We start from the raw sequence: 26,504 nt of genomic DNA, 5'->3' as shown, positions 1-26,504 counted from the left end.
ATTTGGTTCCCGAGGCTTGCCATGTAGAGGGTGGAAGACTAAACAAAAGACAAATCCCTACTTTGCTAGAACTGCTTTTTCCATTCCATTCAAGGTGTTAACTCAGAAACAGACAGCTTCCAACCTGCTCCCTCAATTCTTTAGCTAAAGTGCCAAAGGAAATCAATTTCCTTCTAAAATGTATTGAGACAACCCAGTAAGGAGGAGATGACAGGAAAAAAAAAAAAGTCACTAACACTAAATGTGTGCTAATGTTGCTTTTTATTTCATTAAACCAGAATTATTGCAAACATCAATTTCAGGAACATTTTATGTAGACATCACAACAAAAAGAGCAACAAGGTAGGTAAAACACACTCAGTCACAAATAGTTATCGCCAGAGAATAAAGTAATTCAGAGAAAGATTAAAATATTTTTTGACCAATGGAGCTATTGAGAAACCACATATCCTAAAGTGAAAATATGGAATAAAAACAAACAGTACACATTTGCTTTTTACTCTTCAAATTTAATCAACAAAAGCTAATGATATTGTAATATTGTATGAAAGGTTATTGAATACACTAAGTCTAATTCTTAAATGCTCTTCCATCTTTTGCCTTCCAAACCAGAGTTCTAATTAGATTCACAATCTTACCTGGTTTTACTCTGCACCCACACCTCTGAATTCTGTTTATTTCTTAGCCAAATAGAATTCTCCTAGAAATCCAGGACCAGGATCAGAGATAGAATTATAATCATCCACTCCCAGGAGAAATGGAGGAGGTGTTTTTACTGTAAGGCCTCTAATTCCCAGATTCTCTGCCTAATATAAACCACTTAATAGTCTACACTGACGATTCAAAGCTTGAGAAAGGGAATGTTGTATAACCCTGGACTTCATTCTGTTTATTTTTTCTAAGCAGAGAACAAGATAAGAAATGGGCCCCCTCACACTAAAACAGGTACACAGTTAGATATATCTGTGCCTAATGTCTACTCCAAGCTAATGACACAAGTGCTTTGGGAAGTGAATTGAAATTATTGCTTTGATTGAAAGGGCCATGCTACAACACGTTTGTTTTTACCCTTACCTCTAATTTAAGTAATTTAGAATAGATAATGGTTAATTTTAGCTTTTGAGAATAAGCATTCAGCTGCATAAAAGATATATCTTCATAAAGCAAACATCTTAAATAGTTTCTCCTTTTAAAAATAGTTTTGATATACTTCTGATGTCCCTAATGATTAGTGCTACAGATGCTCAGCCATATTTTCAGACACTGGTTCAGGGACCACTGAAATGTTAGGTAATTCTTTGCTGGAAAAATATCAGTTATTATTCAGTCTTTATAAGGTTTCACTAAACTACTGGTTCTCAAATTTTACCTTGCCTCAGAATCACCTGGAAGGCTGGTTAAAATATGCCAAGTTGCATACCCAGAGTGTCTGATTCAGTAGGTCTGGGGCGAGGCTGAGAATCTGCATTTTTAATGAGTTCCCAGGCAGTGTTGATGGTGCTAGTCTAGGGACCACCATTTTGAGAACCACTGCTTTCAACTATGAATTTATATGTTCTTGAAAGAACAATGGAAGCTTAGAATCCAGGCCCTATGCAGTCTTACTAAACTGTCTTCCAGGTGGTATCCTAAAGACAGTCCTTGAGAATATCAATTTTTTACTTTCTCCTTTATAATAACAGTAGTGCCCAGGCAGCTAAAGAGTCCTTAACACTATTTCCTTAGCATTTTTGTTTTACCAGGCCATGCCAGGGAGTTTTTCCTACTTCTCACCAGAAGGGCTGCCATCTCTTCTGTGTCCCCAGATGCCCTGGTTCTCTAAGTCTCCCCAGAACAGGACCCATGTCTCTGGGGAACCAAAAGCCACAGCTACATGTCTCTCCCCAGGAGGTCTATCTCATCCAGGAGGAAGTCCATGTCCTCCCTGCTCACTTGAGGGCTGATCACCACTTGGCGGAAGAAATTGACCTTCCCCCGGTGGGGCTGGTAGCCCAGCATCAGGCTTCCCTTCTTCATCATCCGCTCCTTAATGGCTGGGGCCACCTGCATGGGGTGAGAAGAGGGAGGAGGTGAAAGACCTGAGCACATTCCAGCTGCATTCCAACCAGTCACGTGATACCCACTGGCATCCACTGTGGATCCCACTCCCTCACACACATCAAGGCCAATATTAATAACAATCTACTGAGAACTTACAGCATATGAACACTGATCCAAGGCCCTTAGATAAATTAATTCATCTAATCTTCACAGTAAATTCACAAGGGAGATACAAATATCCCCTTTATGGATGAAGAAATTGAGGTTCAAGCAGATTAGACAATCTGAGGTCCCACGCTCGGTAAAAGTAAGTGAAAGAACAGGCAGCCTCACGCAAGCACAGACTCTGAAACCTAAATCATCATGCAATGTTGTCTCCTTCAAAACAAATCGGGTGTCCTCAGGAAGCACAGGTTTAAAAGTGTCCAATGGTACATTCCCAACTTCGTCTGAACTAAAAAATGCTTCAGTTCAGGCATCTTAAATAAAGAAAATTAGTCTTGGATGGGAAAGAAACACATACACAAAATAACAGCCTTGCATTGATAGTCTACCAAGGAAAACACGAATACGGATATTATTCACAGTCCTCTTTTGAAGATTAATAGTTTATTAGTTTATTAATAGGATATGTGAAACACAAACACTCTTTTATTAAGAGGTGTAAAGGTAGGAATAAAATAGGAAAACCATACTTTCAAGATTTACAGAAAACACGGCGAGAATGAGACCTGATAATCCAAATGCACAAATTTTTCTAAAAGTTTAATGTTTGAAAAAATTGATCTAATTTAAGAACCATCTGGAAAAATCAGTCTGTTTTCATATCGGTAGTGTGACCACCCAAAAACTAGGTTATAAACTTTTAAAGTAGTGAAGTTGATCTTTGAAACACTAAGTTAAAAAAATTAAGCGTGCACTCTTCCTGGCTTGGAGAGGCAAGCAAAAATTTTCCATTTTCCTTTTATTTTAATTCTTTCAAAATTTCTGAGCATTCCTACTTGAATGTATAATGAGACTATAATGAGTTTCTGTCCTTATCTTCTCAGAAAGATGAGACTTAGTTAATCTGGAAGGGAAGAATGCATACGTAAATAACACCAAGCATGATGTGCTTTGAAATTCCTTAGTTGAGGGGCGCATAAATCTCAGTTCCCGGGGCCTGTCTCAGAGTGTGAAGATCCCACACCTCTCTAGTTTTTAAACACACTGATGTTTTGCCAGATATACTCCTGAAAACAAGCCTTCACCTGATATTCAACATAATCTTGATCTATTACAAAGTTTATGGAAAACATGGGTGTTTTAGACCTCTAGAGGTATGATATGTTGGACTCAGCCACAGAGCCTTCTCAAGGGATGTGAGGATAATTTCAACTAAGTAGTTTTTTTCTCTTATGTGCTAATTTTAGAACCTAAATCTTGCATAACATGGACTACACTATGCCTCAACAGCAAAAACAAACATCCATTAAGCACAACCACATTGCCATTCTAGCAAAGTATTGGAGTTCTCTCGCTGTATAATGAGACATAGAAAAGAAAATCTATGAGCATAAAAGGGAAAAAAATGTAGACAAAGAAGATGAATTCAGAGGTCAAGTTAATGAAAAAATATAGACCATCAAGTTCTGTAGGTTTCTGGAAATGTGTCACCGATTTTATTCTGAGCTCTTTAGAGATTAGAAAAATAGGGTTAAATAAAAATCATCTCTAATCTCTTTGCAAAATTTAGTGACAAATGTTCAGTGGATGCAGAAAGGAAGCAAGGAGGTAAGTCTCTACCTACTCAAGCTCCATGCATATCTGTCTGAAACCCTGACATTTGAACATTTCAAGCAGCCGCTAAGTTTTCTTCCAAAGCTCTTTATTCAGGTATCATTTGTTATTGGAATTTAAAAAGTTTGGTGAAATGAGACCTGAGCAAATGAAAGGTGAGTGCAAAAAGAAAGTGTTCTCCATAAAAACTAAGTTGAATTCTTCGAGTAAGGAGGGACTGCTAAGCATCGCTGCAAGCTAGATGTGGGAAGAGAACTAGAAAAGCCTTCAAGCAGAATCTAAGAGTCCAGACTAATTCTGCACCCAGATGGCCATACGGGTGCCAACCCCTCACTCTGTTTACAGAAACCCGGGCTGGACGGGACAGATGATTTCTGAAGTGTATAGTTAATGTAAGAACAGTAGAGGCCCTTTGATCATCAGACCTGTACTCAAGAAAAGCCTCGCTTTAGAAAAGCCTTGCTTACTTTTGGAAAGCTTTTAGAAGTCCTCACTTGCTGGGGAAAGAAAATAATCAAACAAACAACAACTTGCCACTGAAAGATGGGGAAATAAACACACATAGATACATTGCAAGTTAAAATATTTTAAGTCATGCGTGCATCACTTTTTTTTTTCTAGGATTATTTGCTTTAACGGACCTCCTCACCTTGGGTAGGAGGGCTTCTGGTGCAAATGTGGCTGTGAAGGGCGCATGCACACATGTGTACGTGTGTGTGCACAAGTGTACACACAATCACATGTAACTTAAGCTTTTAACCCACCATCCATCATTAACTGCTCTTAAAGTCTTCCTAGTTTGCCACAGAGCAACATGAAACCATGGTTTGACTTAAGCTCATGACAAAAAGTATTTAGTTTTAATTCAAAGAACAAGTAGGCTCTTGAAAGTGAACTGAACTATGAGAGAAAAACCAAGGGTGACCTGGTTCACGTAAGACAAATGGCTGGCCAGGGGAGTCACAAACTGTCAATTTTAGACCTTACAAGTTGTGGTTTGGCAAATTTTTTTTAAGATAAAAATTATTTTCTTATTCATCACCATCTTCCTCTAGATGCCCAGGGTATAGCCAGCTCTGAATTATAGTCAAATTTAAATTTAAAACAGGCATGTGGTTGGCTCAAGCCCAATTTGCATTGTCTATTTCTGCTTATTTTTCAATGGCCCTATTCTCCCCTCCCCGAATGATATTTTATGCCTTACCTTTGGACACCATGAGATGTTGATTCCAGCTCATAGTGTCAGAGGCTTGCATGAGGCAATTATCAAAATGAATTTGTCAGGTTTGCATTTCTCATAAGCCAACCAAAAACATTTTCTAATGTGAGCAGGAAAGATAAAAGAGGACCCCTCAGATATTTTAATATGGAGATATTTCTGATTCTTTAAAATTCTTGCTCTTGTAGAATATGCTTCCATGGTGAAACACATGGCAGGGGACCCAAAATTCTAAGCCAAATTTTGCCACTGACTTTCAAAAATCATAAATAAATGACTGTATATCTATGTGACCCAGTGAACAAACTAAGCAAGAGTTTAGCAGGACAACCTATATTTTATTTATGTATCCATGAATATATGATTCATTCCTAGAGGTAATTACTCCTAGGCAAGAGGGGAAGACCTCTTTTATCTATGAATACTTCATGGGAAAAGCAAGTCAAAAGCAACACCAAGGCTGATACTCATTAAACCTCCAACACAAATTACAATTGTAGTGGTAGCACTGGTTAGTGTTGTTGTTAAATATTTTAGCAACTCTTTACAATTTGTAATGCACTTTCACATATCCCGATTCCCGTGAACTCAGATTAAAGCTTATTTGAAAGCAGCCCATGTTTGCAATTTAGAAACCAAGAACGTTCCCATTAACAGCCAGCTTATAACATTTGCACCTAAAAAATCAACCATGTTCTATTTCTAAAACTCCAGGCACAATCCAGTGCTGGGTAACCTGGATATTCTCTTTTGCTGATCCAAGCAGAGAAACAGTCCTAATCCGACAGGATGGAATATTCACAGGGGAAAGAAAATATGCACAAACTAAATGTAAGTATCTGAATATCACTCCTAAATGGAGCATGCATGGAGGAAAGCAATTTGGCAGGAGTGAGATTGCTTTCCAGCTCTCAATTATTTTACTGCTGGTTTTTCTTCAAATTGTAAATCAAATTCTTTTCGCATGCCTCAATGCTCTGGTCCCTGCATTTTAAGCGGAGGAAGATCCTGACATTTCTATTTGGTTGCACACAAACTTAATCGACACGTTTCTGTAGGATTGTTGTCCCCCCCCACCTTAAATTATGTTTCAGCAATGTTTTAGTCATTTAAACAGAATTTTGTTGTCATCCTCCTGCAGCGTAAAACAGCATTTGATACTTAAAAGTTGCTTAAGCCCAAGGAAAACAAAACAAAACAAAATTCTGTCATTCTGGCCAAGTACAATAATTTGATAAACAGTAACTGACCAGACACCAGCACAGCCTTTTATGAAAATAAAATTTTAATGTCCATAAAATGGTATTTCTTCTTAAATATGTGTAACATATTTAAGGTTGACAACAACACACTTGTTTTCAATATACAAAGTGTTTCTCAAACTCTCTGTGAGGAAGTTTATTTTTTCCAATGCATTACAGAAATAATTTTGTGAACTATAAAATTTAACTATTGATTGAAAATGAATTACTAAATAAAAATGAGATTAAAAAGAATAATTATAAGCCCATTTTTAAGATATTTTAAATTCAACAAAGTTAATCTGTTAAATTGTCATAAAAGTTTCTAAACAGCAGTTCTTGGCTTCCATATTTTTCTCATTGCAGACTGGTAATATTCAGTTTATGGATCTGCATAGGGCTGGAGACTACATTTTTTTTAAAGATTTCATTTATTTATTTGAGAGAGAGAGGGAGAGAAACAAAGAGCACAAACTGGGGGAAGGGCAGCGGGAGAGGGAGAAGCAGTCTCCCTGTTTAGTAGGGGCTAAGATCCCAGGACCCCGAGATCATGACCTGAGCCAAAGGCAAACACTTAACTGACTGAGCCACCCAGGCGCCCCTGGAGACCACATTTTGAGGACTGCTCCTCTGTTTTAACTCCCTTGACTACTTGTGGGTGTATATTATTTTAATTATGAATCTTGATGTTATTTTGCATATTTATTTATAGGTATTGCCATGGTCTCTGTAACACTCTGAATGGTGTCTTGTATTCCATCATACCATGATGCCTTAGTTTACCTAAATCATTTCCCCATTGTTAAATGTTGGACCTGCTTCAGTTACAATGGTGTTTCAGTGAAACCATGGACCCAATCATAAAACCTCTTAATCAGCCCTTCAAAAGAGATGATAATAGTAAATGGTTCAAAATGGTTTAGATACAACTTCTAGGATCTATATACAACTTTTCCCATTACTTTCTGTGCAGGTGAAATCAAGTCACATTTTTTTCACTTGTTGAATATGGAGCACCACAACACCTAGAATAGCTGTGAAGACAAACCCATAATTAAAAGAGGGTATGTGTTTGAAGCAAATATGAGGGACAAACATCATATAAGCTTCTACTCTTTACTCTAGCCAGCAATACCATTCAGAACTTCTAATAAGTCCAGAAAGACTTGAATTTTGCTGAATTCTCCCATAAACCATGAACAAATCAATGTTCCTCAAACTCCAGGTTTTAGAGTTAACTTCTCAATTTCAATTTAATTAATCTACATTTCATGTTCTTCAAGGAAGTAAAGATTCTTTGGGGGTAGGAGGCTATACTCATAATAATTTGCAGATATTGTGGATAGAGCATAGAGTGGGTAGGCAGGCTACTAAGCTGAAGAGTAAATTATGAAAGTTGTATTGTAACTAACATCTTGTTGCAAGATTATCTTGCCTAAAAGGAAATTATACCAAATGCAGAAAATTACCTATGATATTTTCTCTCTACAAAAAGTCACTTGAAAGAGTTTTCAATTTCCCTGTGTCTATTCTGTATACCACTTTGGCCTCCTCTGTATTCCCCAGAACAGTTTATAGCCATACCAAGGTTACACATTTCTATGCATGGTTAAGCAAATAAACACCAAGAAAGGAATAAAATGGGGGCTCAATTCAGCTGCGACACTTTAATGTTATTTTAGATCTGAGGGGCAAACTTTTCTTCTTTAAAGGTCAGATAGTAACTATTTCAGCTTTTGTAAGCCATACAATCTCTGTTGCAAATACTCAACTCTGCCATTGGAGCATGAAAGCAGCCCTAGACAATAGGTAAACAAATGAGCCAGCAAGGCTGTGTTCTAATAAAACTTCATTTAAGGACAATGAAATCTAATATATGATTTTCACATATCAAGAAATATTAAGCTGCTCTTGATTATTTTCCGACCACTTAAAAATGTTAAAGCCATTTGTAGCTTCTAGGCTAAAAGCATACATATCAACTCTCTGGTCAAAGCAAAAGGATACATTACAATATGTAAAATCTGTTTCCTTCAGAGAGAAAAGCACATAGAAAGTTAGGTACATTGGGTTTTTTTTAGAAATTCTACATTGAGTCAGGAAATGCTAACGGACCTTCCTTCTCCAGCAGAGCATGAAACCAGTACACAGATGGGCAGACAGTCACTCTGACTTTCTTCCAGCAGTTTTTTTGAGCGATCACAAAAAAGTAATTTGCTTTATGCTTTCTTCCTAAATAATTTATTTGCTTTATGCTTTCTTCCTAAATAATTTGGGTTCACATAAAGCCTTGCCAGTACTAATGACAGGCACTGATCAAAACTCACAAAACTATACACCTTAAGAGGTGAATTTTACCTGTGTGTGAATTTTAAAATGAATAAGTAAATTGTTTAAAAAATAAAAGAGGGCCTAAAAGGATATGTAAGCTACATGTATGACTACATGAGATCATATTTATACTTTAGTTTCTAGAACCCCAGCCTCCTCATCTCGAGGTAGGAGTTGACAGTGGTATGGTACCCCTTCACACATTTGATAAAACACGGAATGTGGTATTACAGATGCAGCCTGTAATGCTGGGAACAGATAGTACATGATGGAGATTAATATTCTTATTCAAGAAAAGTCTAGAGTACAAACTCCGGAAAGGAAATGGAGCTCTAAATTGGGATGTTTCCTTCCAATTCTACCACTCACTTCATGTTCTTAACAAATCACTTAATTTCTCTATAGGCTTGAAATGAGAAAGGTCATGGTAACCACATTTAGGTGTAAAAAAAAGATAAAGCTATTTTGGACATAGTGGCACTTGAAGCTTTTCTTCACAGTGAGGCTTTTTTTGGAGGCTCTACAGCACATTAGATCAAACATTTAAATGTACCCACCATGCTTGGGGCACCTGGATGGTGCAGTCAGTGATGCATCTGACTCTTGGCTTCAGCTCAGGTCATGATCTCAGGGTCCTGAGATCTAGCCCCTAGTCAGCTCCTCCAGGTTCTACCAGGAGCCTGCTTGTGGATTCTCTCTGCCTCTGCCCCTCCCCCTGCTGGTGCTCTCTCTCCCAAATAAATAAATAAATCTTTAAAAAAATGTATCCCCCATGCTTATTAAATGTAATTCACATATGATTATCGATGATTTCACGTGAGTTGTAGATGACTAAACTAGCATAAGGTCTTGACTGTACTTTTGTATTTTGAGGTCATTCATATATGGCTACGGATTCAATTCCTCTGCCCTCAAGCTAACTTTGCCTGATGGCTAAATAAACTAACTCTGTTTAGTAGAGTAACCAATTACCCAGTTTCCTCACAACAGATCAATTTATACCTGTAATTTTCAATAGCATCCCTTTCATTGTTACAAGTGAGTCTAGATAGATGCTGAATTACAGATTTAGAATAACCATACAGAGACTAACAGACTAGTTTAGGCTGACCTGGGCCCAATTCCTGAAATTCTATGTGACTTTGGGCAAATATTTAACTTCTCTGGGACTCACATTTTTCTATCAAGACCTGATAATCCCTTGTAGAATTGTTATGTGGACTAAATGAAATAATATATATGAACACACCAAGCATAGAACTTGGCATCTACTAGGCCCTCGACAATATGAAATAGGCTTATTAATATCTTGAAACGAATTTGTTTTTAACCAATTTATATTCATACCTGGTCTTTTATTACACTATTTCATTACTATCTCTTGAGAGATGAGCATTTGAAAGTTCTGTGAAAACATGATTTGTAATTTATTCTTTCTCTCCAAAGCCTGCAAACTGTATTTAAATAATTCTGAGAGGTTGTGAGTTAGCAGTTTTAGAAATTAAATCTTATACCTCATGTATGCCACTTCTATATTAATTTTCTATTTAAGTTCCAAGTTTTTTCCTACATGGGCAAAGTAAATTTTTTTTTTCCTTTAAGAAATAAGACAGTAGTTGATCATCTTGGTGGGAGGGTGGGAGGCAGAGAAAGAAGCTTTCCATTGAAATGTATCGTGGAAAATGGTGAGTTTCTATTGTATGCTAGAAATTTCTATGTGTGGTGTAAGTATTTTGCAAAAACAGAGATATTTTCTAAGTAAAAATTCACTCCTCCTTTGGACACGTGGGAAGGTCATATACTGAAAAGGTCATTTGTCCCCATATTCATGAGCTTTTGTCCAAAATTGTACGGTCTCCTTTGCTGTCCCTCCACTTACATTTTTATCAAAGGAGGACTGAAGAGTAGTATTAGGAGCCCCCCAAATATGCCTAAAGATACAAATGACCTGGATTGGGCAGGGGGAGGCAGGAATGCCAATCCAGAGCAACTGAATTTGAATCTCAATGGGTTAGATTTCATGGTCTTTATATTTACCAGGAACTTCAAATGCTTGTTATTGCTGTGCAAGTTTGGGAATAGGGCAAATGACAGACAGTCCTTTAAGCGGGACCTCAGGGAGGTAGAGGTAGAGGTGAGAGATGCTTTGGACCTGAAAGACAATTTTGAGTAAAGAGGGGAGAGGAGATTGGGAATCTCCCCTTTTTGAATTTCTAATGTCAATTTTGTAGTAACGTAAGACTTAGTTGGCAGGAGATATCCTGCTCATGATAAATATAAAGTAAAACAAAACAGAACAAAACAAAACTAGTGACCTTCAAAGAAATTGCTAGCCAACTTTTCTATTAATCATAAAACTTAATAAAGTGTTGAAAACACTTAACCATGGCCCAGGAAACAATAAAGCTTTTTGTTTTGATTGCTTGGAGAATCAATTTGCCTCTTTCCATATATTTTCTGCCATTCCTTACCTGTCCAATTCTCTTCTTACTTCTGTGCACAACAGTCACTCATTCCCCTGGCATCTGCCCCCCTATCATTTAGAGCTGAGCTTCATTGGTATAAGTCTCATGAGCTTATTGGTGGTCTATAGCCCATGAAATCAGATGCATCTAAAAGATCATTTCAGCTTGGCAGAACATGGAGAAATAGGCCACACTTAGGCTGGACATACCTCTTTTCAAATATGGATTTTTTACCCTTATTTTCCTCCAGAGTATCTCTCAAAATCAGACATGCACAAAATAAAAAAGCGTCTCAACTTAAAAGAACTGTCCGGTTTATGCCCTTTCTGATACAGAGGAGCCAAGCCACTAAAACAGGTTAGCATCCCAGAAAGACTGAAAAACACAGTCAGCTTCACATTTGGTGTTTACAACGTGGAAATGACAATGACAGCAATTCCAGTAAACCTAATGTCAGTCATATATTCAAGGCAGCTGAAATGAACAGTCATAAAAATAAACCAAACTGAACTGAAAGCATTAGCTGAAGAATGGACACAATAAACGTTTTACACACTCTATAAAGCAAAAACTTAATCCTCGATGTGTCACAGCGGCCATCTGAGCTAATAGCTGCCCAGTAACTGCTGTGGGCCAACTCCAAAGTTCTCGCCCATTCGGGGACATCCCCATATTGTTCCTTAATTTGACAAGCTATTCGCTAATTCTTTCCTTAAAGTGACAACCGCTCTGGGGTGGTACCACCTTGCTAGGGGCATCCGTGTCTCACGTTTTGGATTGCTGCAAAGGCTATCTGCATTGACGTCTGGAGGTCGAGGGCGCTGAACTAAACCCACCTAAGGAAGAGTCACGGTGGCCGAAATGCCAATGACGCCTCTGCTGAGAAACACAGATCCCGAGCCCCCTGTCTCCGGGGAAACCGTCCACCCTCTCTCTTGACACCTCTGGATCCTTTCAGTTTCCCTCAAGAGCTATGAACTTTGCTTCGATCCAGAACAGAAGACTTCAGTGGATGGATCAGCAAAGTGAGTGGGATCTTCAGAAGCCAACAGTCTCTTCTGTTGTCGCCCTTAGATTCTTTTCTTTCTGTTTTATTTTTTTTCTGGCTTGATTGAGGTATGATTGACAACTAAAAAATGTGTATAATTATAGTGTACTGTGTGGTGTGCTGGTACACATACACATTGTGAAGTGCAGGCTCACAGATTCTTAACGAATTCTGAGTATCCCTCCACGTGAGAGGAGAGGGCAGTACAGGCCAGGTTTCTCTCTAGGTCCTCTGGGCAGTGGTCCCTATTACTAAATACTGCATCTGGCTGTTTGAGCAGGGACACGGCTTGGGGATCTCCAGTTAGTTCTACTACCACTGCCTTCTGCGGTAGGTGGCTCAGACTCCCCAGGTTGTAGCCACGCAGAAGGGCATTCACATCTCTTCCACACACTTAAGTGAGTAAGAAGCACCAGGTAAACATCTAAAGCCAATGAGAGACTGATTCTTTTTCCCATAGGTTTTCTCTGAGAATCCTTTTCCCTATAGATATTTGGCAACAGGCAATTAGCAGCTGAAATCTTGTCTTTTGATTCAGCCATGCCAACAAGCTTCGAACAGCCAATGGAGCTTTCTGGGGCCTAACACCAAACCCCTACCTGGCAGTACAGGCACAGGTGGGGGAGGCAGTCTTGTGTTGGTACAGCAGTAATTTTAAGGTCGCAGAACCTGCATTTAGGCAAGGGAGGCTTAGCTTCCTGAGTAGCAGAATTAGTGATTTTTTTTTTTAAATAGATTCTGGGCCTGACAGACAGGGAGTAAAATGGGAAGTGAGCCCATGAGATTACGCTGCTCTGAACCGAGAGACATCTTACTCTGCCCAGCCTGCCAGCACATCTGGATTATGCCTCAGTGAGGTGCACACTGGCCTGAATCACCTACCTGCAGCCACTCATCTGCATCCTTATCTTATTTATAGATTTTGGGTTTTGTTTTTGTTTTGTTTTTGCACTGGTATTTGTGTCCTGAGTAAACTGAAGTCCAACTTGTCTTTTTTATCATTTTTTTTTTTTTTTGGCCTGGTGGATAACAGATGTGCATTGTCCACCTCGAAGTTGCACACAAGATACTCCCACCTCTTCTTATGGCTTTTCTTTGCATGCCTATTTACAAGCGATTTTCACATCATTTCACTGCACTTTATTAATTGAGCTTTAGTGCATCCTAAAATGCCTGCTGTTTCAAACTCAGAGACAACCTGAACTTTTAAAGACAGATGTTTTATGTACCTTACTTTTCTTTCTCTCTTTTCTTCTTTCTTTCTTTTCTTCTTTTTCTTTTTCTTTCTTTCTTCTTGTTTTTTTTTAATTAAAGAGAGATACTATGAGAATTTTTTTTTAAAGATTCCGTTTATCCATTCATGAGAGACAGAGAGAGAGGCAGAGACATAGGCAGATAGAGAAGCAGGCTCCCTGTGGGGAGCCCAATGAGGGACTCCATCCCAGGACCCCGGGATCACAACCTAAGCCAAAGGCAGGCAGATGCCCATGAGGATATTTAAAAATAATTATTATTCCTGTATCACTCATAAAAATATTGAGAAAATAGGTGTTAGGTGTTCTTCACTAAAATCTTTATCAATGCCCATAAAGGATTTTTTTTCTTTCTTTCTTTCTTCTTTTTTTTTTTTTTTTTTTTTACAATTAGTGCTATAAATATTAAGCAACAGCTTTTAAGGGCAACCCATACAGTTTACTTAAGTAACAAAATGCTCTAGGTTTGCACATTTTGTGCAGATTAACAAAAGTGATTATACATTCTTCCTTATGGAGCTCGCTCAACACTCTTTAACTAGTGCTGAAAATTGGAAGTTGCCTTTTCCTCAAAAATCATGGTGGCCTAGTGGTTCCAGGGGGCTACAGGCTACAGTGCTGCAGAGGGGGAGCAGGGCTGCCTTGGGGGCAAGGAGACAGAGCAGACAGGGACCCTTCTTGGCCTAAACCAACTTTCACTTTACATGTCTTCTATACTGGAGTTTTATGCAAGAATTGGACTAAAAAGGCTCTGCCATTTAAAAAGACCAAGTCCGAATTTGATTTGCAATGTATTTATTTTTATTATTCAAGATTGATCATTTTGAGATACCGGAAAATACCCCTAGGGATTTTGGAGAAGGGGATGCTTCCTACATGCTGAATCTTAAGGGGAGAGGGAAGTTGTTGACCAGATATTCTTGACCAAGTTGGGGAATCTGAGGGAAGTCACAGAGAAACATGTTGCTTTGCTAAAACCAAGCTTCCTTTGCTTGAGGGTTAAGGATAAGTCAGACATTGCCAAACTGTGTTCCAATAGAGCAACAATGAATAATGATGGCCATTTCCACATAACTGAACCTCAAGTATGTCCTAGTACAGCTGCATAGCAAAGCTGTATCACCTTCCCATCCAACAGCTATTTTGTGTCTCACAAGTGATCCTTATTTCATTCCTGTGCTTTTATTCTCCCATAATCACCCCAGAGTTTCAACTTACCCACTTGCCATTTGAGTGGCCTTATTTTGTAAACTGCTTATTCATGTTCCTTGACCATTTTAGGTGACCATCTTTATCTTACTGATTTAAAAGGACACTTTATTACTAAGAACATTAAATATCTGATTGCTTTACACGTTGCAAGTTATTTATCTGCTTTTAATTTTGTTTTTAGTTATTTCACGTACGGTATTATTATTTATATAATCAGATCTATCAACTATACACATGTTTTTTTCCAACATTGGTTTTATACTTAGAAAGCCTTTTACACCAGTTAAGTGAATTTTTTTTCTGATTTGATTTTGATGCCTAAAACCTTTAATCTATTCGAACATTCCATTTGTACCTTGTATAAATTAGAGATACACTCCCTGTGTTTAACCAAGAGTCTCCACACCATTGATGGAATAAGTTTGCCTTTCTCCAGCACGTATTGGGAATGCATATGATGAATATTCCTATGAATACTTGGGTCTGAGTTTTCTATTCTGTAGGATTTATATGTCTATTCTTAGAATAATCAAGCTGTTTTATTTATTGCAGTCTATAAAATATTGAGTTCCCCTTTCAGTATTCATCCTTCCCAAGATGTTCTTAGCTATTACTACCCATTTGGTCTCTTAGATGACATTGACAAACACTGTGACAAGTTAAAAAAAAAATCTTTCCATTAATATGATTAGAATTATATTTATCCTGCATATTAATTAGGGAAGAATAATCTCATTTAGAATTTCAGTGTTTTTCAGTTTCTAAATGAAATGGTTTTTAAAAATACGGCTGCATATTCATTAGCATTCTTCTCAAAGAGATTTCCTGAATTAGAAAGTATTTGTGGCAGTCTAGTTACCATAGGATGCAGTAGATGTGCATGGCCTCCAACGTGAGGTTAGGGGAGGTAGAGCAGTGTCCAGCTGGTTCTCAGGGACATTCACTTCTTGAAGTCCAACTATCCTGAGCCTACCACCCTATGATGAATCCCAGGCCATCTGGGGAGGCCTCAGGTAGGGCTCTGGTTCATAGGCCCAAATGAGTCCCAGCCAAGGGCCAGCATTAACCATCAAATATGTGAGCAAAGATGCTTCCAGAATATTCCTTCTCCAGCCATTGAATCACCCTCAGGTATTTTAGTCTTCCCAAATGAGGCTCCAGACATCCCACTCCTGTGCTCTGTCTGAATTCTTAACCCACAAAAGCCATGAGCATAATAAAATGGCTGTTTAAAGCTGCTACATTTGGAATAATTTGTAAAACAGAGATTGTTACTGGAACATGGAGGTTTTTTGGAGGGGGTCCTTAAAATTTTATAGTTTTGCAATTTTCTTCTATAGGTACTATAATTTATTTAACTCTTAGTTATTTAATGTATTTTTTTTTGCTATCATGGTGATAAAATTATTCTGACTAAAATGCTGCCTTTTGGGGCACCTGAGTAGCTCAATCGGTTAAGCGTCTGCCTTGGGCTCAGGTCATGATCCCGGGGTCCTGGGATTGAGCCCCACATTGGACTTTCTGCTCAGAGGGAAGCCTGTTTCTCCCTCTCCTTCTGCTCCCCTCCGTCCCCACTCCTGCTCTCTCCTGCGCTCTATCTCAAATAAATAAATAAAATATTTCTAAAAAAAAATAATAATAAAATAAAATGCTGCCTTTGATACAAATTTCAAATTTCCAGCTCCTAGATTCTTACTCTTTGCATAAGAAAAAGCTTTTGTTAGATATTCAACTGTGTATATCTACTATAGGCAATTTTTAAAAGTTTTTTAGTTGGTGCCCTTGGGTTTTGTAGATACATAATCATCCAATCAAAAATGAACACATTTGAGTCTTGTCTTCTGAACTATTTTAAAGCCTATGTCTTTTCTTCTGGTCATCGCAACTGGTTAGCACTCTCAGAATGACATAAACGCGCAATAGTGAGGGCACATGTTCCTAATTCGTTACTGAGTTTAATGAGAAGGCTTTTCACATTGAATATATATTAATCTAATACATCACATAAGCAAACAAAGGCTATAACCACGAGATAACCTGTAAGCCTCAATATTAATTTTGGTCATTCAACCTATACGTATTTCTCCCCCCCCCCAAATTTCTAAGGGATTTTTTTTTTATTGCTTCATTTTAAAGTGGGAGAAATCATTTTGGAATACTTACTTGATTTACTAGTTCAGACATAGGTAGAAGATGATGAAATTCCATTTTTTAAAGCCTGCTTTTGCTTAGCTTTTGAAATAATGGAGTTCTGCTGAATGGAGCAGTAAAGATGGGAGGCGTGTGGCAACACCATGTGCTCCACTGGCTGGCTAATCCATCTCCTCAGACAGTTTTTGGGAATCCAAAAAACACGACATAAATTACAGTTTTTCAACTGTGTGAGTGGATTATGGTGTCGCTCCCTGAAATAATCCTCTCATCTTTTAACACTGTTCTGACCCAGTTTGGGGGAAGTATCTTTAATATCTTGTTCTACTTCACTGACCTCTGGGCAGAATAGCCAGAGATATCTGCATTTAACAGGAACTTTCATCTTCGGGCTCACAAAAAGGGTCAGCTTTCCTTAAAAAGGAAATTGAAACTCATACCACAAGGCTGCTTTTTAGGTGATTTTACTTTCTATTTTATAACCCTGACAAATAGAAGGCAAGGCTGCGGAATAACTGAAGTGCCTCAGTATAGTGCGTACCTATTGATGGAAGTAAATCAAAATCTGTTGACTGCACCTGTTTTTACCTCACCATTGATTATTTGTCAAGTCCCAGGCACTCACTCCAGAAAGCAAAGCAGAAACACATGTGGAGAAGATGAGATAAGGCTGGATTGCTAGAACAAAGGACAGAATAACCCACCCAGACGAGAGTGGGGTAGAGAAGTGCTCACAGGAAGCAATAACTCTGAGATTTCGCAGCAACTCTGGTTACCTAAGTGATGGCTAAGAGGATGGATGTGTTCTAGTTGGCAAATGGGGGACTGATTGCCGGGGCCTGCAGATTTTATTATCGTTCTTAATTATTCACACGTCCTTCCTGCCCTGAGAGTAGGCATCCTTGCCTCTGCCTGGAAACCTGTAGTGTCTCCCTATAGCTGGGGTATATGTAGCCATTCCATTATTATGTGGTCAGATCTGAGCTGAAACTTTAAGAGCCTGTTGTGTGTTTTTACCAGCCCTTGCCTCCTTTCCCTTTGCTGTGAGGATGATATATCCCAGAAGGGAGGTCCTCTTTCAGTGTGGGTGCTGGCATCAAGACCATGGGGGCAGGATGGAACTGCCACTGACCCACAGTAGACATGAAATGTGATCAAGAAATGAATCTTAGTTACTATGAACCACTGCATTTGGGGGAGGTGGGGCTCATTTGTTGCTGTAGCGTAACTAAGTGAAACCTAATTAATACAGATCAAACTAAGGTGTTTGGATCGAACTAGATCCGGGATGAATCTCACTTCAGAGGAACCTAGCTAACTTTTGTTTAGCTCTAATTTTCCCTGCATCGGACATGGCTGACTTAAAGCCCTCAAACCCTGAGGACACCACACACTTCGATTTCCATAGGTGAAGTCAAGGCAAAAACTGGATGATTGTAAGCTACTGTTCAATGAGTGACGGCCACCATAAAAGTGGCTTAGACATATACAGAGACAGTATCAATCTATAGCACAGAGTTGGCAAATTTTTTTCTGTAAAAAGCCAGATAGTAAATATTGTAGGTTTTGCAGGTCATACAGTTTCTGTTTCCAACTATTCAGGTTGTAGGTGAAAGCAACCACAGATAATAGAAAACACATGAGCGTGGTTGTGTTCCAGTGAAACTTAATTTACAAAAACAGGCAATGGTCTGGATCTGGTCTGTAGGCTGACCCCTGCTATAGCATAAGAAAACTTAAAAAGCAACGCAAAGAAACAAAAACATCTTAATACAAGCCTAATGTTTTATGATCATGTTCATATTGTTTTAACATTAAAGCTACCTGGTGGTCACTGAAGGACATAGATAAATTCTTGCCTTTCCCATATTTAAAATAAAGATAAGAGAAGCCACTTCACAAGGTTTTTGTAGGAATTATTTAAGATGACATATAAAGTGCCAGTGACTAGGTACTCAATGAATTTGTTTCTTTCATCTTTTATTTCTTTTTTTCATCTTTGTCCACTCAGAGTGGATTCTCACTGAAGGCCAATTAAATGCCTGCCAAGTTAATGAATGAGGTCAAATAATAATGAGGTGAAGCAGAGAATCTTTAAGTCAACATCTGCCAAGCAATTGGCTTGCTAAGATAAACTTATGATAACCAAGAATAACTATTAATATATGTCATGATTTACATGTCCATTAATTAGGCTCCTAATTATATTAACCTGACATGGAAATGCTTTCTTCTCGGGATGCCTGGGTGGCTCAGTGGTTGAACATCTGCCTTTGGCTCAGGGCGTGATCCTGGAGTCCCAGGTTCGAGTCCCACATCAGCCTTCCTGGATGGAGCCTGCTTCTTTCTCTGCCTGTGTCTTTGCATCTCTCTCTGTGTCTCTCATGAATAAATAAATAAAATCTTTAAAAAAAAAAAAGAAATGCTTTCTTCTCAATGCAGGGATATAATAAATCTGTGTTTTATACAAAAGTCATACAATTCCTAAAGTCTTGCATTAGGACTCTGTCCTGCATGGACAAGGGTAGAAAACGAAATCTCAGTGCTATCTGTTCAATTAAACACATGTGAATTTTGTGATTTCTTGAACTCAGATGAAGAGGCCAAGTTTTGTTTTAAAAAGTAATGAATCAGGACGCCTGGGTGGCTCAATGAGCATCTGCCTTTAGTTCAGGTCTTGATCCTGGGGTCCTGGGATTGAGTCCTGCATCAGATTCCCTGCAGGGAGCCTGCTTCTTCCTCTACCTATGTCTCTGACTCTCGGTGTCTCTCATGAATAAATAAGAAAATCTTAAAGAAAAAAAACCCTGAGGTCTAATTTGGGGATGCAAGACAGAAAAACCGTCATCCAAATAACTGTCAATAAAAACCACCATTAGAGTATTTGAAAAAAAAGAGCCTGCTCTATCAAGGGTACAAAAATCATTGTCTACACATTCAGCGTTGTGTTTCAGTGTGTCTGTGGGAGTTAAACTACTGTGAGTTTGAGCATTTGAAGGCAGAAATGTCCTGAAAATTTCCTTCAGTGAAAGAAGGCAATTTAGGTCAGGAATCTTCTCCATCCATCATCCTCACAAGTCCTATCTGGTACCTTGTAATATTTTAGCAGCTACATAGGGATATCTCTACAACATGGCAACCTTCAGGTTCTGGCCCTGTTCTCTTTGCCCCTCAGGTGATTCCCATGACCATCGCCCTGAGCCAAGCCTTCCACATGAAGCATATCATCAGACTAGACAGTTAGAATCCGGCTCTGCTCTGTTTATGTTGACAGCCAAATGAGCACAAGTGGAGCTCAGTCATTGTTCCTTCCTAGGGATTTCAGCATCCAATCCACTGGCTTGTCTAAAAGTTCTTCTTTTCCACTGATCCAGCTCCAGACCTCAAAACGTAGCATGAAAAAATTCAGTCTCCTTGACGACTGACAATAATGAATCAACCGCCTATCTAGCTGTCAAAATGATGGTGTGTTTAGCTATCTAAATAATCGAGCAGGAAGAGGAGGGGGAGGGAGAGAAGTGTGTCTGAACTAACTGAATCTGAAACTAAACCCACTTGATAATTCTGGAAAAGGATGGATTCATATCTTGAATACAGCTCATTGGACAGTTTTTACTCAAATCCAGTTTATTTTTGAAAGACAGTCCCACTCTTTTTTGTGAGTCAAATGAATGTTTCAGTATTTTAAAAAACAAATTACTGTTTTTAAAAAACAGTAATTTGTCATTTCCTTTGAAGTGGAGATCCTAGATACGGCACATCCAAGGGGACATAGACTGAAGATTTACATACGAGGGCCCAGGGATTATACATTTCCACTGGCCTATCACAGTATTCTCTCTTCATTGCCCATCTGTCCGCCTACTCACCAAACTTGGATTTCAGCTCCTGTCAGGGCTGTGGCCTGTGGTTTGAACTGTCTTCACCACGGAGTTAAAATTAGTCTCTTCCTGATTCACAACACCAGCTAGATCCCTGGGACCACTAGAAATGGAGCAGCAAAGCTTCCTGCCAATCACACAGAAAATACTTCCTGTCGGAACCACCCCCCAAATACTGACAGGTATGGCCAGCAAAAGGACTGAGTCCCTTATCAGGGGTGGGGAAAGGTCCAGTCATTCTTGAAGCCAGAGGAAGGCAGTTAGGTCAGTTGCAGAAGGCTCTGTGTTCCTCCCCTTCTTCCCAGACCAACGCAATGGTGTGGAGACTATGGATTGATTTGGGACTCCATCTAGTGAAGGATTTGAGGAAATGCATGAACACAGAAAGAAACGCCATGCCAAATTATGTTTCAATTGATTATTTCTTTCAGACTCTTTTAAATGGTTCCAAACTAAACAGTGGTGTGATTTTTTTTTTTTCAAGTTAGGGCAAAAGCACAGCAGAATGACCAGAGACTCTGGCATAGACCAGTATCGGCTGATTGTCCCATCTGCCTCTTGAGAAAAAATGGATGGTATCCTCTCTTAGCACTTGCCCATTGTCCACAGAAGGAACATAAGAAATCCCCCACGGAGTCAGTTCAAGAAATAGTCTACCTCTGCCAGAAAGTCAGCATCTGGGAGTGGCACCAAAGGGTTTGGGAAGAATGATGCCCGGGTACCAGATTTTCAAACATGCATCTGTCAGCTGCAGTGCTTTTCAGTTAAACAATATATGTGTCAGAGGCCTTAGCTATCAAAAAATTAATTTTTTTTCTAGAACTCAATAGTTTTTATCACCAGAAAATCAGTACCAACAGTACCTATTTCACAGTGCACTGCACACAAAAAGCACTCAATAAATATAACATTGTTCAATAACTAACATTGGCAGCTAGAATTTTTAACTGGGGAAGAAAGCTGAATATAATTCAACTATTACATTCTGAATTCTTCTATATAAAACTGTGCTCTTGGAATTGGATAAATGTTATGTGATTGCCTTTAAACTTCCCATAGGGGTGGGAGGAGAGAAATAAAGCCAAACAATAACAAACCTCCCGAGTTCAACGTTGTGGTACTTCTACTATCACTAACAATAGTGTCTAATGACTATTTTCATTCATCTTTCCGTGCTTTTCAGAAAACATCACTTTACCATTTTTTTCAAAGATTTTTGTATCTATTGGGACACCTGGGTGGCTCAACAGTTGGGTGGCTGCCTTCGGCTCAGGTCGTGGTCCCGGGATATCGGGCTCCTTCGAGGAGCCTTCTCTGCCTCTCTGTCTGTGTCTCTCATGAATAAATGGATTTATCTAGAATCAGTCACTCATAGAAATGGTGATGTCCCAGTGGCAATCTGAGCATGTAAGTTCAGAGCAACAGCTAGAAAAATGACAGAGCAAGCTTCCAATCAAGAATGGTAATGTGAGGGGCAGCTGGGTGACTCAGCTGGTTGCCCTTCTGCCTTTGGCTCAGGTCGTGAAACCAGGGTCCTGGGATCAAGCCCCACATCAGGCTCCCTATGGGATGCCTGCTTCCCCCTCTGCCTAGGTCTCTGCCTCTCCCTGTGTGCCTCTCATGAATAAATAAATAAAATCTTTAAAAAAAAAAAAAGAATAAGGCTTTGGGTAGGAGATTTCATCCTTTTGACAAGGGTGCAGAGGTATTGCTGGCACTCAATCAGCTGGGTGGTGTGTGGGCAATTTAATATTAATCAGAATAAAGTACAGGAATCCTCCTCCTCCTTCAAAGTAAGTTAAGAGCATTTCAGATTATCCGCATACAACATCCATCTCAGTCCTGCTCTGATATGCTTTCATGAATGAGAAAGAAGCGAAAATTACAATCAAAAGGGCATATAACTAGGGATGCTGGTTTGCTCAGAGGAGTCTTGATTTATGTATGGTTTTTTTTTTTCCTGGTATAATTATTAATAGCATCCACTTCACTTTCAAAAGTGTCCTGAGTTGGGCAGTGCATTCTCTGGTCACCAGACACATACCAACCGTCTATCTCATAAATGCTGCATAAGTGGATGGTGGGGCCCACGCAGGCAAGATGCGTTATCAGCATGCCCTGGCTCCAGGAGCACTGCCAGTCTCCCTCTGCTTAGCCTTCCAAAATGCCATGTCTCCTGAGACACCCGAATGCCATTCCAAAGGTGAGGCTGCAAGAAATGTCATAGTGCCAGTGGAAGGTTCCCAATTTGTTTCAAATGACAGAAAAGCTTACTGGATAAAAATTTCCGTCTCTCCCTCCCTTTTGCCCCTGGTGCCAGTTGTTGGTCACAATTGCTACAACCAGCAGCCAATATTAGCAACACACACGCACACACACACACACACACACACACACACAATATACACAAGCATGTTTGCAATTCATTCTATGCTTTCCTATTGCTTAAATTAGTATCTTCTTCAAACTCATTCATTTTCAGCTGACTCAAAATAAGTGCTAATTCATTCGCCTGACTTAGAAGCTCATTTTTTTTTAAATTTACAATGAGCATCAGAACCTGGTAGAGCCTATGATAAACAGGACATTATACATTTTACATATTTTTGGAAGACACAGGATATTATCCCCAGTACAAGGTGCAGACGTAAAGGGACATGTATCTGGTAGAGAAAGAAGTAAAAAGAAGCTGTTAGGCAAACTGAATGTACCAAGCAGAACAAGAAAAACAAATCCTTCCAGAATTTGAACAGACGCATCTATGGAAAATAGGCTAATAGGAAAATGTAAAAGGAAATGACATGAAGGATTACCTTCCGCCCCTCCCCAGTCCGTTTTACTCCAGTTGTGTCCCAAAGATACTGAGAGACGGACTGAGAAACTCAATTAGGTTTCTGTTGCACTGGCGGCCCGTGGTGGTCTTAGCATTTCACCGGTCAGGGTTTCGGAGGACAGCCCCGGGGAGACTTTACACAGGTCTTTTTTGGTCAAAGGCTGGAGTAGGATTAAGTGGCAGGGCTAAATCCAGCTTTCCTCTTTATCCCCAACCATTTTTGTTCCCCTCTTTCCACCAAGTGAATGGCAAAGGGTAATGAGGCCAAGGATTAAAAGGGGGGGGGAAGGAGGCCGTCGGAATAAGAGAGGCCGAGATTCTGAAATTAAACCCAGCAGGCCGAATGCTTTGCAAAGGCCCCGGCCCTGCTGCTGACACCCGGTTCATTAAAGCGCTGTTGTGGTTTCTCACTGAACCCACAAAAAGAGGCCTGACCGAGCGCTTCACCGAGAAGCTTGAGCAGAGCTGCAGCGGGGAGGTGGCGCTGCTCACCAGGCTCCTCGGGTAATTTCCAGGTTATTACCGATGGCTTTTTTCCTCTCTTCCATTGAATGCAGGCAGATCCACACACCGAGTACTAGCCCAGGCTGCCATGAGACAAAGCTTCACTTTCTTTCATTTCAGACACTGTGGGGCCCAGCTCTCTGCCTTGCTGACAGGCGTGAGCTGCAGCTGAAGCACAAAATCCATACAGGTGGAGCACTCTGCATGGAGGTGGAGAAATTTATGGTAAAAGATGAGGGGAATAACAGTGGGATCTGTGTCACAGCCAACCTCAGCTTTTAGATAACGCCCTGCATCTAATAGCTACAAGAGCTGCCATAAATTTACCATCGCCCTGGAGATGAAGATGACACCGGACACTATATGCTTCCTTAAATCACCAGAACCACTCAGAAACCCAGTCTCAAGGAGTCATAAGTGCTTCTTTCCCTGCCCTTTTTCTCTCAACCTCTTCCCCTGGAACATCTGACACCTGCGGGGAAGTGATCCTTGGAGCACACCCCACAGCAGGACGACAGAAGTGAAAGGGCAGCATGGATTGTTCTAGAAGAAACTTCTCCCATCTCGGTTCATTTGTGGGCATCTAGAGAGTACTATAGTTCAAAGATGGGTTTGTTAATGCTTAAAAGATGTTAATGATGAAGGGGAGCCGAGTTTGTCACCCCAAAACATGCCTCTTTGGTATAGGAAATAGTTTAGGCTGATTATTAAACAGAACAGAACAAAACAAAACAAAAAACAGCAGACCTAGGAAAAGCTCTGGGAACAGCTGGCAATTAGAAGTTACATTTTATAAAAGATGTTTATGCTTAAAGGTAAATCTCCATTTGTTAAGATGTCTCCCTCTCTGTAGCAGGAAAAGAAAGGTGACTCTAAATTTCTAGAACTCTTATCAATAGAGAAGCAAGGACTTAAATTTGTGTAACAACTTTACCCTTGTTTACTGTGCTTTTCCTGGTAATCTCCCATAACTGGCCTCCCCGCCCCCCCAAACTACTTTAGTCTTTAGCCAAAGATGGTATTTAAGATGATGGTTTGGGCCATTTCAGGGAGTTACTTGGTTTTCCTGGGCCTCTCTCATATATACGGGAGGCATACATGTTATTACAGTTCTGCTTGCTTCTGTCCTATTAATGTCGTGATGCCAAGAGTGTCTCAGCCAAGAATCTAGAAAGGTGGAGGGAAAATTCTTTTTCCTCCTCCAAAATGATATGTTACAACGATCCAACTATTTGGAGATTAGTCTTTGTTCTATTTAACTTTTAATAGGATAATTATTTATTGAAATATCAAAACAAATAGCTGCTAAAATAAGGTAGATGGAAGTCAAACCAGTGTAAGTGGGTAACGAAGAACTGGGAGGAACTTCTAGTTTGAACTGAACTTGAACTCTGTTGAGAACTAGGAATCTTTATTCTCACCAACTTCAGTCAGTTAAGAATACTCCATTGTTGGTACATATTAATTAAGTATTAAATTTTAGGTAAATTCAGATTTCAAAAGGATAGCATAACAGGCATTTTCCAAAACCAACCTCCCTTTAAAAACAACTATCACTGCCAACAGACAAATGCAGTGTTTTCCCTTATTGGTGAGACGGCAATTTACTGTCTCTGTGATATCAATCTGCTAAGTTACCTTGTGAAATATTAATCACATCCCAAAGACCCCACCCGTGACTGCATGCAAGCAGAAGAAAATTGCCTTTAGGCTGTGTGAGTAGAGACGGTCCAATTTACATTACATGCTCTATACACAGCAGCATTTCTTTCTCTGACTTTTCTTCCTTTGATTTAAAAGTCCTTCCTCAAATACAGCCTTCCTAGTTCCAAATACATCTTTAAAAACACCAGTGACAGGTTTGCATATAGTATTTGCATCTTTATCTTGGTTACTTGGAGAGGTTTGCTTATTGTTTATTTTTCAACGTTCTTAATTTTAATTTTTAGGGAAAAAAAAATATAATACTGTCTCAGGTAGTCATTTTTGCAAAGAAACCAAACAACCTCTATTAAGGAAAGATGGTTTCTTACAGAAGGGCGATTAATGGGAGACTCTTTTGCCCACCCACCACCACTGACCTTGTCCAACCGAATAATCAAAGACCAACAGACCTTAAAGGACAACATGTTAGCCCTTTTCCTTGGCAATGCTTAAATGCATCCTGTCAACCCTATATTTACCTGTGGGATGAGGCTTACAAAAGATCCCAGTTGACATGTGGGTAATAGTATGAGAAAACCAATGTGAATCTAGTAGTGCAAATACTCATTTGCTTCTTAACAATCAAACTTGTAAGGGCGTTAGCTAATTCATCAATTGGAAGAAAACAGATTTGTTTCCTTAGACATTTTAATCCACTTATGAGGTTCCTCAATCAGCACCTAATTTTAGTGGGTCCCATGCAAAATGTAGCTAGAATCTTGACTAATTAGAGAAGAGGGAGCAATTGTTTAAAATGATATTATTATTCTATTAAGAACACACTAAAAGTCATGGCCACCCGTAGACATGGCCTTCCAGGGGAACTGACGGACACTTGGATCA

At 39.4% G+C, this 26,504-nt stretch overlaps 1 protein-coding gene across 4 annotated transcripts in view; it reads right to left on the bottom strand.

Moving 5' to 3' along the window:
- Positions 1-242: 242 nt before the first annotated feature.
- The window catches only part of GADL1 (glutamate decarboxylase like 1), a 163,779-nt gene continuing 137,517 nt past the window's right edge, over positions 243-26,504 (bottom strand). For all 4 annotated transcript variants that reach the window (XM_025461084.3, XM_025461085.3, XM_025461087.3 and 1 more), the window contains one exon: positions 243-2,043. In XM_025461084.3, coding sequence (XP_025316869.2) covers positions 1,870-2,043 — 174 coding nt within the window. In that variant the 3' untranslated portion in view covers positions 243-1,869. The remainder of the gene's footprint in view (positions 2,044-26,504) is intronic.

This window comes from Canis lupus, chromosome 23, assembly GCF_003254725.2.
Source record: "Canis lupus dingo isolate Sandy chromosome 23, ASM325472v2, whole genome shotgun sequence".
Taxonomy (NCBI): Eukaryota; Metazoa; Chordata; class Mammalia; order Carnivora; family Canidae; genus Canis; species Canis lupus.
The sequence above is the reverse complement of the archived record's forward strand: the minus strand, read 5'-3'. Positions and strand labels throughout refer to the sequence as shown.